Source organism: Dermacentor silvarum, chromosome 10 (genome assembly GCF_013339745.2).
Source record: "Dermacentor silvarum isolate Dsil-2018 chromosome 10, BIME_Dsil_1.4, whole genome shotgun sequence".
Classification (NCBI taxonomy): Eukaryota; Metazoa; Arthropoda; class Arachnida; order Ixodida; family Ixodidae; genus Dermacentor; species Dermacentor silvarum.
The window spans coordinates 57,689,921-57,704,241 of record NC_051163.1 but is presented as its reverse complement, the minus strand read 5'-3'; the positions used below and the strand labels follow the sequence as shown (position 1 = coordinate 57,704,241).

Sequence of the window (14,321 nt, the reverse complement as noted above, 5' to 3'; positions counted from 1 at the left end):
CTGAGCATCGCAGCTGTGCAATGACAGCACAGCTGTACAAGCAAGCTTTTGCACGTATTAGTATTATTTTTTTTAACCCTTGTACCACTTGATTCATGGCCAATGCCCCAGAGTGGGTTGCACAAGTTCACTGAGGAACAACCATCCAATTAACCCTTCGAAAGTACTAGGGATATATTTGCTGGCTGTTATTAGTGTCAATTCATCACCGACGCCCTGGTCATACGTCTCCTTCTGGGCTACCGCGTAGGATGCGTTGCTGGCTGCTCATTACCACTGCAGCCATACAAACTCCTAACCGATGTTCCACGTAGAGGCGGTAAAACACGTGGGAAACAAAAATGACTGAATTACTGGCTAAAAAGAAAATGCGCAAAGAATGTGTTGTCTACTCGTGTGAGGTGTACACAAGGTAACGTTTGCGTTATAATCATCGGCAATTACGTTTCAAAGCAACCATTCGGGACTCCGACGCAGGTTGCATTGCTCATTGATACCGAGCACCCTGCCATGTGAAAACGGTTGCGAAGCTCCCCATAACGGCTTCATTGTGAAAAATGGCAACATTATGCCGAATGCTAGTTCCGTTCGTCATCATGCTAATTCTGTTGCCTCCGCCTCAGTTACAGGGGGCGAGAACGTTGTCAAGCAGATAGTTGCTTTTATTCTCAACACCTCCGTCCACGTTATATTGATGGAAATAAATGATTATTATTATTATGCTCAAAGTCCAGAGAGGTGGTGGAGGAAGGGAAATTGTTCACACTAGCGTTTACGCTCATCTTCAGTTTAGAAACACTTCTCCGAGATCAGCCTGGGTCAGTCTCCCTCCGCTAGACGAGGTGGAAAAACACTGTTGCAAATAACTCTCTCCTGTCTCCGTCTTTCCGTTACATGTTTTAAAGACTCAGCACGGAAAAACTGATCTAAAGTCACCTGCCTCTCCCCTTACTCAATCACATTTCCGAAGGCGAAACAAGAGTGACGTTAAAGTGTCTAGGCTAGGGAAAACGGGGAGCCCCACGAAAACGTGTCTGGTTCATTAAGAAGAACCTGGTAATAACTCTGCGAATAAAAAATCGCGAGCGAGCCCACTTTGGTCTGCGGAATGTTCACTGAACAAGGCACCACTGTAGCGAGTTTTGGCTAATTAATGTGCGTATAGTGTAACTGCTTACGTCTGTGGGCCAAGAACAGTGTATTGCCAAACAAATGCTTTTTTACCTTTGTTGGGACGCAGTATTAGGCATTACCCGCCTGCTTGAAGATAAAAAAAATTTTAAAAGGGGGGACTTGATGAACAGCTTTCTGGCTAATAAAAAATTAAGTGCTGGTGTCTTACATGCAGAAAGCACAAACTGATTATGGGGGACTCCGGATTAATTTTGACCACCTGGTGGTGCTCTAACCTGCACCTAATGCAAGGTAAACGGGCATTTTTACACTCCGCCCCTATTGGAATGCAGCTGCTGGCGACCTCCTTGAACCCGCGACCTCAAGCTCAGCAGCACAGCACCATAGCCACTGGGGTTTCTGGCCATGCTGCTGAATTCTTAGTATGCAGCTCGGTTAATCGCAAGGAAACAGTCACTTCCTGTAAAATACAGTTTTTTATTTGTTCACATCAAGAAGCAAAACAAAATTGTTACAAAGGCTTCTGCAGTAGACGAGTACACATACATGTAAAAAAAGATACCTGGCCGTCGGTTACAGAAGCCTACAGGGACCTGGGTGTCAACATCACCCTTGTGGCAATGAAATATTTTACAAGATCGTCCCTTGCGATCATTACAAACCTTTTGAATACTATTCGCAGTGAAAAAGCTGCCTTTGTAGATACTTATCTGGTTAAGGCAATAATAATGACACAACTTTGCAGTCTCAGGTGACCTTTGTCCGATGACACAATATACAGCACGATCCGCTGTTAAACGGAACATGTTCTTAGTACTTTGCCATAGATTACCGCTGACATATGGCATTAAGGACCGCAGACAAATGTTTTATGCATAAATATATATGTTTGATTTATATTTGATTGTATCAACCACTTTCTTCTGATAAAGGCAAGCAAATGTTCCAGTTATACCGGCTTTATGACTGGTTAGGTGTTCCTCTTAACAGTGGACCGTGCTGCACCGTAATATGAGTATCAAATCAATTGTGACCCGTTTTTGTGACAGCTTGTCAACTCTGTCACACTGCCGTAGTGTAACTCAGCATTGTACAGCTCCCCTTATAACGAGTAAGCATTACTGTCGAACAGTGACAGCCTATGCTAAACCTTTCAAACACTGTTTGCAACAAGATGCAATGTCTTTAGTACCATAAGCTGGCTACAACATACACACTACAGCAGTTGTGCACAGTATGGCAGTATCCTATGCATACACGCAATGCACATTGGTGCACACGCCTGGCATGTGACCCACTTTACCGTTTCTCTGTCTACTCATCAGTTACATCGTAACGGTTGTCAAGGTGCAGGTGTTGTTAGACACGGGACCGCAAATTAGGCAGGGTATAGTTACGCGCCTTAATGAGTGACTAGATCAAACGCTGTAAGCTATACCTTCTGTCAAGGAGCTGTACAATTTGTCAGAAAAGTTTACAGAACAAGGACGCCATGAAGATGCCAAAAATTTTCTTGCATCCTGGAGGTACGGCTGAAAATCTAGTTGAGAGACATACTTGTATCTCGTGCACGTGGTTCACAGCAGCATACTTCTCAATTCTAGCAGATGCATTCACACCGCAGGAAAATTCATGGTAATAAATTCATGAAAACACAGGAAAATTAACTTCCTTTCTGGCCTCGTACCTCAAGAACCTTTGAGAGTGGCCTCTCAAACCTGAACTTTGACAACCAGGTGGCTGAGAGCGCAATTCAGGGACGGAATACGAGGAATCTGTCGTTCCGTGTGTATGCTGCGGCGAGCTCACGGCCCATGAGGGTTGGGTCCGAGAAGGCAATCTTGCTCAACTCGAGCGGGCAGCCAAAGGAAAAGTTCATTCTGAAAAGACATGACAACACCACGAGCAGTATTACCGTAAAAGAAATAAAAGCTAGAATGCAGTGTAAAATACTAAGAATTTTTTATCACTTCAGAATTTAGTGTTTATTAAAAATTTGCAGACCTTGGAACACTGAACGGGCACTCAGCTCTATAATCTGTGATAAAAGACAACCAAAATATTTATGTAATGGCACTCAAGATTTTGGTCGCCATTATACAGTGTTCCTACAGAGAAGGTGGCGGTGCTGTAGGTAGGCCCAAATAATCGAGAATAAGTTTGCCTCTACAAAAATGGTTGGAGACTGTACCTGTATCCACCTGAAATGAGTTTGCCCTAAGCTGGACACAAATAAAGTGTTGTAAACTTATCCTTGTCAATACGACAATCGTAAACGAGCTTGTAAAATCAAGAACATTATGATAAAATTGTAAAGGTTGCACGACATGCGCCACATTTCCAGCTTTGCCCACTGCAGGATGACCACATTTCATGTCCATTGTATGATGAAGCTTGTCAGTGTCAAAATATTTTTGCATCATATGCTGACTGACAACAATGCTGTTATGCACAGTTTCGTTTTGCAGAGAGTCCGCACAGAAGCTGATAAGGTGGCTGAACGTTACGATAAACTTATTATATGCAATATTCTTATTTCTTTCTATTGTTGTTTATTCATTCATTTAGGGCACTTTTACGAAGTTCACCTTCAGGGTCTAGGCCAGAGGATTCACCCTTACAACTGCAACAGAAGGACAATTAAACAGCACATACAAGACCGAAAATAACGAACTTTTCAAAACATTTTGTACAGAATGTCAGCAATAATTAAAGAAAAAGGTAGAGTGACTCTGCACTTGTACAAACAATTCAAAGTGGTGGCATTTAAACTCCATAAATAGTGCTTCTTTTATAAACTTTTTGTAATGTCTGCTTTAGGCATGCCAGGAACTTAACAGGTCCAAGACTATCGACTAATGAACTGAGAGGTACGCTATTTGAACAGCTAACTTTTGAAAGCCATTAATTGCTCTGCTCTGCACAGAAGTCTTGCTTATTAAGGTTTTGTTCATGATAAAGCATCCAGCATCTTTACCCAAATACTCTGTCTGACTTTGTTGCGAGACGTCTTGACATTGAATCACGCTGACCCAAAACAAATGAAATCAAATTGCAGTCGGCCTTGCTACAATGAAGTCACATCCAACGCAAAAGATACCTTCATTATATCCGACATTCTTTATAAGCAAATACTCGTTAGAAGCTGATATCAGTGAGAAACATTTTAGATTTACTTCCGTTGTATATCAAAATTTGTTATATCCATCGTCATGTCAAGGTTATGCTGCACTGGGTGTAACATCCCAAAAGCTACTCACTAGCTATGACAGATGCTGTAGTTAGGGGGCTCTGGATTAATTTGACCCTATGGGGCTCTAGCGTGCACCTAAACCTAGGCACGCCATCATTTTCACATTCCATCCCTACCTGAATGTGGCCGCAGTGGCCGGGAATCGTACCCATGTCCTTGTGCTTGGCAGCAGTGCACCGTAACCACTGTGGTGGGTCCCAAAATGCAGTCGACTCCCGTTAATTTTGACCTTGGTTAATTCGCCAATTCTATTAATTCGAGCTTACTGGATAGTCCCAGCCCATGAAGCCATCCATTCGCTATTGTTTTTGTCGTGTCACGCCCTCATATTCAGCAGTCTGCTTCGTCTATTCACCACGATGTTGCATGGTAATTACAGAGCGTTCTATCGAGATCGAGAAAGAAAATTTTCTAAATCTCTTGATCTTAAAAAAGGTTTGAATTTGTTCATTCTGCCCGTTTGTTAATTCAGCGTCTCGGATAATTCAGCCAAACTTTGCGGTCCCACAACAGTCGGACTAACGAGGGTCGACTACAAGATTTGGCGCTTACCGAAGTCGGTTCAGCAACCTCGATGCCACCTTCTTTCGCCTGTAGAATGGCGCCGTCCAGATTCGAGTGACTCCGCAAACGGCTGGTTTTGGGTCGCACTCGCAGCAGTAACTGTTGTTCCCGTCGCTGTTTTCGTTGGGGATTACTCTATAGCCCTGTGCGAAGAAGACGACGGCGTAACGTGCTGGGTTGCTTCCGTGCCACACTATTATCCGGAATTCTGACCACCAACAGCCAAATTATTTTTTCAAGATCCCAGCTGCTGACACGTCTTAGCTCCTCCGCCAAAATAAGCTCGCTTCTGCTTGTCTTCCCCAAGCATTGCGTGCTGCCATCTACCAGAAGCGCGACAAAGCACTGAGACGAAATCAGCTCGTCCACGACAGTGCTAGAAAATGAAAAGCACCCTCGACGAGCTGAGCTCGTCCTTGGCCATTTTTACCAGAAATGCATGGACGAACCCGGCTCGCCCATGGCACGGAAGGGGTTAATTGGCCGTTAACTAATTCTCAAGCATGTAAAGTGAAGTGGATGATGGAATAAGGAAGCAAGTTGAAGTTATAGTTAGCAGTTTGTGCCCAGCTCTGCAGCGCGTTTAGTACAACTTTGCAGTGTATAAGACATGCCATTGAAATTCAAGAAAGCCAAGAAACATTCTAAGACATTTGCATCCACTGAAACAATCTTGAACAAGTAAAAAGCAGGCCTCGTTGCAGCCTGAACTCCTCATGCTAGTATTTACTGTTCAATAGTAACGGGCGTTCACTTGAGAAAAAATCTTGCGCATGTTGAATGCGCTTCACTCTTGTACTATACACTGGACATCTTAGAAGCAAACATAGGACACATTAACCCTTTGAGGTGATGTGTACACAAATGTGTATGCCAAGGTTGTTCATCAACAGCAAAGACACTGATGAAATTAATGACATTTAAAATGTGTCACATACATCTTAGAAGACTTCTGATTAGAAATGCGCTATAAGTTTGAATAACACATGCAAAATGCTTTAGTAAAACGAGTGGGAATGTAGACGGCTGGGTATTTTTACTCGGTGTGAGTATGTCATTGTATGAAGCGGGTTCACTTCTTTCATTGTTTTTCACAATTCGTTGCAACAGGCACAATTTTCAAGGGACTGGATAGGTGCTTTTCAAGCCTGCTAAACATGAAAACACGCAGTTGATGTTCTCATATCCGATGCTCCTGTATGAGTTTTCGCATGGAGTCCACATTCTCTAAACATGCGAAAACATACTAAACGATTGAAAATTGTTAATCTATTTTGCAGCTGTATGCTTTTTATGATTCTGAAAATGTAGGAAATGCAGTAGAGGGAAGTTTTAAATCAACAAAATTAGTCAGCGCCTGAAAGGGTTAACCATGCTAGACCGTCACATATTCCAGATGAGCTGCAACACGGTGCCCATGGTTGAAGAGGCTCCAAGACTACGCAGTGGCGCCGACACACGAAAGATTGGAGAACTAAACACAGTTTGAACTACTGGTATCTATGTTAAAAAATAAAAAATTGTATGTCGCCGTTGCTGTGCGCTCTTGGAGGTGCTTTTATCACTGGCACCATGTTGCAGCCCACGCTGAATGTGAGTGTACCATCATATTACCACATGATGAGTTCGCTTTACTTTGTTTAGACACCACTGCTGATGCAATTTGTTGTTTGATTACGCAGAACAGAGGTGTCATCACTGGCATTTTACTTCGTCAGTCAACATTCAGGGCTATATAAGTTGGTTTGCTGAAGCTTGCGTCTTGCGAGATACTGAGCAACCCAGCAACCATGCAAAATGTCTGTGGAGTAAGGTACACAAAGCTTTGATTTAAAACACAAATACCCACCCCACCATAAACACATTTCTCACACTATGAGACTCCTGCTGTAGCAGTGGCAGAAACCAGTTCACTGCGGAGATCGTGACAAGTTTGGACCTGCTGCGAACTTCATATGTGTCTCAATGACTGACCAATCACAGAGCAGCAACTGCTTGCAACCTGCACACATCAGCAGGCTCTGCCTGTTAGCTAGGGGTGCGCGAATATTCATAATTTTGAATAATGAATCGAATATTATTCTATTCGATTCGGTCTTCAAACTGAATCGTCGATATTTGTAAATATGAATATTTTTCGGACATTTCAAAACATCAAGCGTGCACATCAAACATAAAATTGCATGCACAGTACCTACAAACATAAAACCTGACAAGCTGCGAAGTGAAGCAGGCTACGTCACTCAATAAGCCAGACGTTTTGCCAGCTATACAGTGATCGTTGGCACTCTCCGAGGAGCCCTTTGCATGCGGACTGCATATTTGTTCCTAATGTTCTATTTGTGAATTTAATAACCACTGCTTCATAACATACAATGTAGTGACAAAAAAAGCTTTTTAACATTATGAATACTACGTTGTGAACATCCCAATGTATTAATCATGGAAACGACTGTTCATTATTTGAAAACTTCTAGAAAAGTGTACAAAATTCGATCCGCTCAGCTTCTGGCACTATTCGATACATGTTCGAGTCGGTCTCTAAAAATTACTATTGCACAGCTCTAATTAATTAAATTATGGGATTTTACGTGCCAAAACCACGATCTGATTATGAGGCATGCCGTAGCGGGGGACTCCGGAAATTTGGACCACCTGGGGTTCTTTAACATGCACCTAAATCTAAGTACACGGGTGTTTTCGCATTTCACCCCCATCGAAATGCGGCTGCCGTGGCCGGTAATCTATTAGAGTTCCAGAATGGGTGCCAAGGAAAGGGAAGTCCAGCCGAGGACTGCAGAGGATTAGATGGTTTTGCGAAAAAACAGCGCTAGAACAAGAGACATGGGAGATGACATACACGACATGCCCTCGTCTCGTTCTTAAGCGCTGTTCCTTCGCAAAGGTATGTACCAGCCGGTCCAAGTCAGTAACACCGTTCATTAGATGGCGTGATGAAATGAGAAAGTTTGCCGGGATACGAAGGGGTCAGCTGGTTCAAGACGGGGGTAATCGGAGACCGCTGGGAGAGGCCTTCGTCCTACAGTGGCCGATGACCGATGACTGTTCACTCCAGCAGTTTGCACTGCTGAATTTCAGTGTGCATTTGAAAGAGGTCTCGTCAGAGCAACACAGGAAATTAATCGCGGGCACTCACCTGCTTGATTTCCTGAGCAGAGAGGAATCCGAGCACGTTCTTCGAGTACGACACGAACACAAAGTACATCTGTGGAGCACGGTGAGTCGACTCATCTTCTAGTATGCCCAGCTCCCTTTGAAAATTGAAGGAAGATATCATGGTTATCATTCTTTGGGAACTTTATCTACACTGCAGTATGTTTGTCTGTCCGTCCGCATCTAACCTCTTTCACAAACCCACTGGCCCTAGCTTGAGCCACTAGGTATGTGGCCGTGCGTACAACTTGGGTATGTGCCAAGTGGATATTTATGTACATAGAAGAATTAAAGATAGCACGTCAAGCTCTTTAATAGACACTCTGCACTTGTACATATGACAACTCTGTCTTGTTACTTCAGTAATCATAGCCATCTCAATAATCCATCATAGCATATAAGATATATCACCAATTACACACCTATCATACTAAACATTGCTAATTGCATTAACATTGCCATTCATCTCCAAAGGATAGAGGTGCTTGAAATATTCTATTATTACTGCAATCCGTACCGGCAGGCTTTTGTGGACAGCTAAAGGACAAAGACCTGCCTTCCCTCTGCGTTGGGAGTTTCTAGGCTTTCGGTGCATTCCTCGTGTTAGCAACTCAAATGTTCTGCAATTTCTTTTTCCTGTCACTCTGAAGCAACCCAACCTGAAGATATGTCATATCACCTCTGCACAAGAACTCTACCCTGCACACCACTAATAGAAATCACATCACTTCATGTTCTAACGTCGTCTATTTGTGCACCTAAACCCGCCAATATAGATTAAAGTAACCGACCAAACCATTAGCCTACTCCCAAATTATTGCCGTTTACTATTTCATTACATAGAAGGAAACAAGGAAAGAATGACTAGAATGTCTCGTTATGCTAGTTGGTGCCCATCTCTGACAAAGAAATTTGCCGCACAGAAAAACACTGAGTGTGTGTAAACAACACAGTACGAGCGCAGACTACCATCTAAATTTCATGATTAATTTTATTTACTTATATATTATAACCCCAGGGCTAACAGGCATTGTGGAGGGAAGTGATAAGTTATGCAGGATGCAAAAAAGTGTTCCTAATTTTTCAATTGTAGCCATAAGTAAACACAGTGGATGAAGGGAAATGCACGAAGTATGTTGTTACAAAAAACCAGCTAATGCTGTCAAAAATTGTTACAATAGGTTCATGAAGGCAATCCCAATCTTTAGATGCATGTAGTAAGACCGCGAGGATAAATTCGATAAAGCTTTATGAACAAAATCCAAGTGACAATAAATTACAACTGGCTGGAAGGACAAGTTGATCGCGCAGGTCGTGACGATGAAGAAAATTGATGAGAGAGACTTAGTCGGAACACCTTACATTGAGAATCAAGGGAAGGTAGTTCGAGATAATTTTTTATTAATGTGATACCCGTGCTTCAGTTACAATTACAGTGCCCTTGCGCCAACAGACAGTAACACCCCATGTCATGCTGGGCACTTTTGATCGCAATCAAGTCCAATTAGGATTGAATTCCTCAGCTTTGCCAGCATGTGGTTCTTTAACGTGCACCTAAATCTAAGTGCATGAGCTTTTTCCATATCACCCCCATCAACATACAGCCACAGTAGGCAGGAATCGAACTCATGACACCGTGCTCGGCAGCAGAATGCCATAGCCACAGCCATAGCCATGGCGGGGGCCGCCACTGAAAATGCCAAAGCTCTTGTCGAGCAACAATTTGCCCACCTGTCAACCATCTGTCGTATCTCGTCCATCTTGTTGAGCATGCACTTGGGATCATTCGGCGACACCATGATTATCTTGCCGTCCGGATAGAGGCCAACTTCGCGCTGGTTCTTCCAGCCCTGCGTCGGCGACAACACACTGAATTAGGGACTCCGGAAGTGCGAAAACCTTCGTTGCTGTCAGAACGCACAGCGCTCGGCCGTCGGCAATGCTGACTGCGCATTTTTTCCACATCGGCGGGTTTTATGCGCACAAATAGACAAGGAAATCGCATGAGGCGACAGACACAAGCGTAGGACAGTTGCACTTGTGCCTGTCGATTTATATTTGTCCTTTGAGTGCGAAAACTTGCCAATGCAGATTACACTTACCACCTCACCCAAACCAGTAACCTACTCCTTACAAGCATAGAGGCTTGCAAGAGTCGGCAATTTATAGTGATAACGGGCACAGTGCAGACGACCAGGACGAGAGAAAAAAATGCAATAGACACAGAAAAGAGCAAGCATGCATGCACAGAACAGCAAAGCGAAACGGCGAAATGAGTGTTCATGCTTCCACTGGAAGCATGAACACTGTTCGTGATGGTCCCTCCTCTGTGCCACAGCGACTGACATTGCACCGGCCATTCTGAAGTACTATGCACATCTGGTGATTGTTTTATTGAGTCCGCCATTGGTGTCACTAGTTTTCTAATCAAGTGCTGTTGTTTTCAATGTTGCTGTAATGTATGCCACAAAAGAAAAAAAAAAGTATGCATTGGACAGTAAAGTGTACCTTCACCGAGTTCATTGACCACCTGTTTCTTCTTCTTTTTCTACTATTTTTGTCACAGCAGCAAGATGGAAGTGCTTGGTGCATCTTGTTTGTGGACTGAGTATGGCTTACAAGCAGTCCATTCCATTTAAACGAGTGACACCCGTCTTACTTTCTATAAGTGCATTTAGGGTTGTCGTTTCTTGCTGGGTCACTTGTACTTGCAGGCTGTCATGGTCTTTCAAACTTGTTTGCGCTAGCGCTTTATTCTAAAGAGTGCTGACTTGATGTCTGTTCTCCCCATCATGAGCCTTTTTGTTAGGTCAAAATTATGCATGGCTCAGACCGATAACTTGACTGAGATGCGTGACCCTTGATAGAAATGAACAACATTAAATTACGGGATTTAACATCGTAAAGCAGCTCACAATGAGAGATGCCGTAGCAGGGTACTCTGAATTACTTTGAACTATCCAGTGTTAGGCAATAAAAGCATGGTGTACAAACAATTTTTGCATTGCTCCCTTAATCAAGAATCACCCCACATTGCCAGAGGGTGTTACAGAAGGGGGGGTATTGCCATTTAAAAAAATGTATCTTCATTTTTACAACACACTCGTGCTTCAAGACAATCAGTTGCATTCAGCGATGGAAATTAAAACATTAAATTGCGTGATTTTACGTTCCAAAATTACGATATGATTATGAGGCAAATCATACTGTGGAGAGGGGCACACAGCTTTGAATTCAAAGTGCCAATATGTAGCAGTTTTTGCGACGCACACAGTGATCCATTAAATTAGAAGTGCCATGCCTGAGCAGAGCACAAATTCACATCCGTCATAGAATATGCATTTTGTAAACAGAAAAAGAAAGAAAAGGACAGTGAGGAAACCACAGGAGAGATTACAGAAATTTAAAAAAAGAGTGTGGAATAGAGAGTGAACAAGAAGAGAGAGAGGCTAAAATAAAAAGCGCGGATAAGTCAAAAGATTGAAAGTGAGCGCACCGAGAGGAACAACACTAGAACCAGGTATGCATCTGTGTTGCACATGCACATGAGCGCCCAGCAGATGGCCCTCCACAATTTCACACAAAAATTATACCGCGTCAATGGTCAGAATGTTTAGACTCCAATCGGGAGAACAGTCATGCTATTTACAAAGCATGTCCTGTGTTTGTACAGTTAACTTAAAAAGTTTATGAACCGTGATATTCCAAAAAAAAAAAAAAAAAGAACTACCACTGCAGCCTCAGAATGCAGCCTGGCATTTGGATTTTCAGCTGCTTAGAAATTTGACGTTTTCTCAGATCCTGCAGTCTATAAACATTTGCAGTCGACTGTACATAGACATAGGAGCTCTTACCGGAAACTTCACAATTGCCAGGTAGGACCGATGGTACTTTGCGTGCAGCTTTTCGTCTTCAACTTCTCCAATCGTGTACACCATCCCACACACGGCACACGTCGTGTGTCCAAACTTCTTTTGTCCAGCGTCAATTATGAGCTGCGCTGGGTCTGACGATCCCGGCATGAACCGTTTTTTTGGCACCTCGATGGGCGAGGCGGGTATTTGGCGCAGTTCCATCCTCGTTTTGCGGTTTGAAGTGGGTGTTGAAAAGATTGGGTAAAGAGACTGTCTATTTGGGCTGCGAGAGCTGTCTGGTGGTGGCGTACTTGGCCTCTTGGCAAATGTTCTGCCACCTGTGTGATCCGGTGTATTTACGCACAGTGCTCTCAAAGGCAGGGAATGGTCGCCAAATTTCCTGCCATCTGTGGTGCCCGGTGTATTTGTGCACAATGCTCTCAGGGGCATGGAACGGTCTGCACTGTCACGGCGGTCTTGGAACGTGAAACTGCGAGTGCTACTGCCTCGAGTTGGGGTAGTGACAATGGGCTTGCTTTGCTTTACTTCGGCCTCTAAGTGAACAATGGAATGTTCGTGCATAGTTGCGGAAGATGGGGAGTCATCTTTCTTCGAGGAACTGTGGTCTTCTTCAACCTCACTGTTGTCGTTCATTCTGCCACATGGCTCGCACACATCAGAAAACTCGTGCCCTGCTTCTTCCAAGACATCTGTCTTTACTCCGAGAGAGCTCACATTTGCACAGCTAGTTTCAGCTCTAGTTTTGGCATGCTCGTTGTCTCGCAATTCTATGTTTTCGGCTTTTGTTTTCTCCGGTGGTTTGCGAGGTACTTGCTCTTGCATACTGAGGTCAACTCTCGAACCAGAGACGACAGTCGGTGCCTGCACATGAGACCGTCTGAAAGGTACAGTCATCACCAGTGACCTTTTCGCCATTGTGTTTGCGATTCCACTGACTGTTTTCCCTGGCCCAGCGTCATCCACTCTGGGTTCACCCGGCGGTTCACGAAGCTTCGGCTCAGGCAAAACGCAATCGACGCTCCTTAAGGAAGTGATAGCTTCCACCGTCGCTTTTTTGGCCGGCCTGAAAGGCACGGTCATTACCAGCTCCTTCTTGGCCGACTTGACCGAAGCCGGGGTCGACGGTTTCTTCAGCGGCGCGACGGTTGGCTCGAACTTCAGTTTGAACTTGGGGTTCCACGAGACAGCCGTGGCCACTGCCATCGGGCTGCTGGAGGCGTTCGCCGGAGCGCGCAGCCCTGACGAGAAGAACTTGCGGACTTTCTTGGCAGGCGGCTCAGTTTCGGGATTCTCCGAAGTAGCCGACGGTAAGCTAGCCTGCTCCGACAGCGGTACGACCAAGGCTTTCTTTTTGGCAGCCGCCGAAGGAGCCTTGTGCGCTGCGGCCGAGCGTTGCTGCCGGGACTTCGCCCTGGTGGTCCTCGACGAATCCGAGGCGCTTCGCTTTCGCTTCCCGGGCGGCTGTGTTTTTCCGGCATTATCCCGACGTTTCGGAGCGCTCTTCTTCGAAGTGCGCTTGCTGGAAGTTTGATCTGTCCTTTCCGTCGCTGGCGTTTGGTTCTCGATGGCTCGCAGGCGCTTTCGCTCGAGTGGGCTCAGATAGTTGGTCGAGGAGTAGAAACTGTTCGGCTTCCTGCCCTCGTAAGGCATTTCGGAATACCTGCGCGAAAAAAAAAAAAAAAAAAAAAAAAACGCGACTCCCTTAAATCACTCGTTGACACCAGCGCAACGCAATGATCAACGGGTCAAGCACAACACTGGGATCACGACTGACTGTTAACAGAACGAAAGTGCTCTAGTACATGGATGAAGAGGTCATATTGCTTGCAGTAGACACGGAATAGAAAATTGATTACGTCGACAATTTGGGCTTTGGAGTGTAAATTGTAAAGCAGTGGACAGAAAGGTAAAATAAGAGCTCTCGTAACCATTATTAATTTGCTAATAGTCGATCAACGACAAATGATACTCTGAAGCCCACGAATGTTGAGAGGTGAAGTGCATTTCGAGCTGTTAACTGAAGCTGTTCCAAGTTTAGACATAAAGAACTCACCGAAAAGAACCTGAATGTTCGGAGCAATCAAAGAAACGAGAACACGCTTATGGTAAAGACTTTCGCTCACAAAACCGATGAATTTGAGCGAGCGAGTCCTCAGTTTTCGCGCCGGATCACCGATCGGATAAAACTTTTTCAGTGTTGCCCGTGTACAAATGCTATCCCGCTACGGCCAACACTACGGCGCCTCGGCAGCCTCGGATATCGCCTCGGACAATGCCTCCTTTACTTTGCCTCGGACAAGCCTTGACAAGCCTCGGAAGCA

At 44.4% G+C, this 14,321-nt stretch overlaps 1 protein-coding gene across 1 annotated transcript; it reads right to left on the bottom strand.

Annotated features, from left to right (window-relative positions):
• Positions 1-1,597: 1,597 nt before the first annotated feature.
• On the bottom strand, positions 1,598-14,296 carry LOC119431973 (N-acetyltransferase ESCO2). The gene is made up of 6 exons (XM_037699410.2): positions 14,054-14,296; positions 11,980-13,660; positions 9,857-9,975; positions 8,109-8,223; positions 4,940-5,094; positions 1,598-3,014 (listed from the first exon to the last, which is right to left on the bottom strand). Exons 2-6 carry the CDS (start codon positions 13,648-13,650, stop codon positions 2,888-2,890), a joined length of 2,187 nt encoding a protein of 728 aa, XP_037555338.1. The 5' UTR covers positions 13,651-13,660; positions 14,054-14,296; the 3' UTR covers positions 1,598-2,887.
• Positions 14,297-14,321: the final 25 nt, after the last annotated feature.

Bases quoted from the DNA above. Each gene is read 5' to 3' on its own strand.
- LOC119431973 (XM_037699410.2), bottom strand. From the start codon at position 13,650: ATGCCTTACGAGGGCAGGAAGCCGAACAGTTTCTACTCCTCGACCAAC. The intron at 8,224-9,856 runs GTGGGCAAATTG...CAATTTTCAAAG, and splicing joins ATACGACAGATGGTTGACAG to GGAGCTGGGCATACTAGAAG. The intron at 3,015-4,939 runs GTAAGCGCCAAA...ATGTCTTTTCAG, and splicing joins AGGTTGCTGAACCGACTTCG to AATGAACTTTTCCTTTGGCT.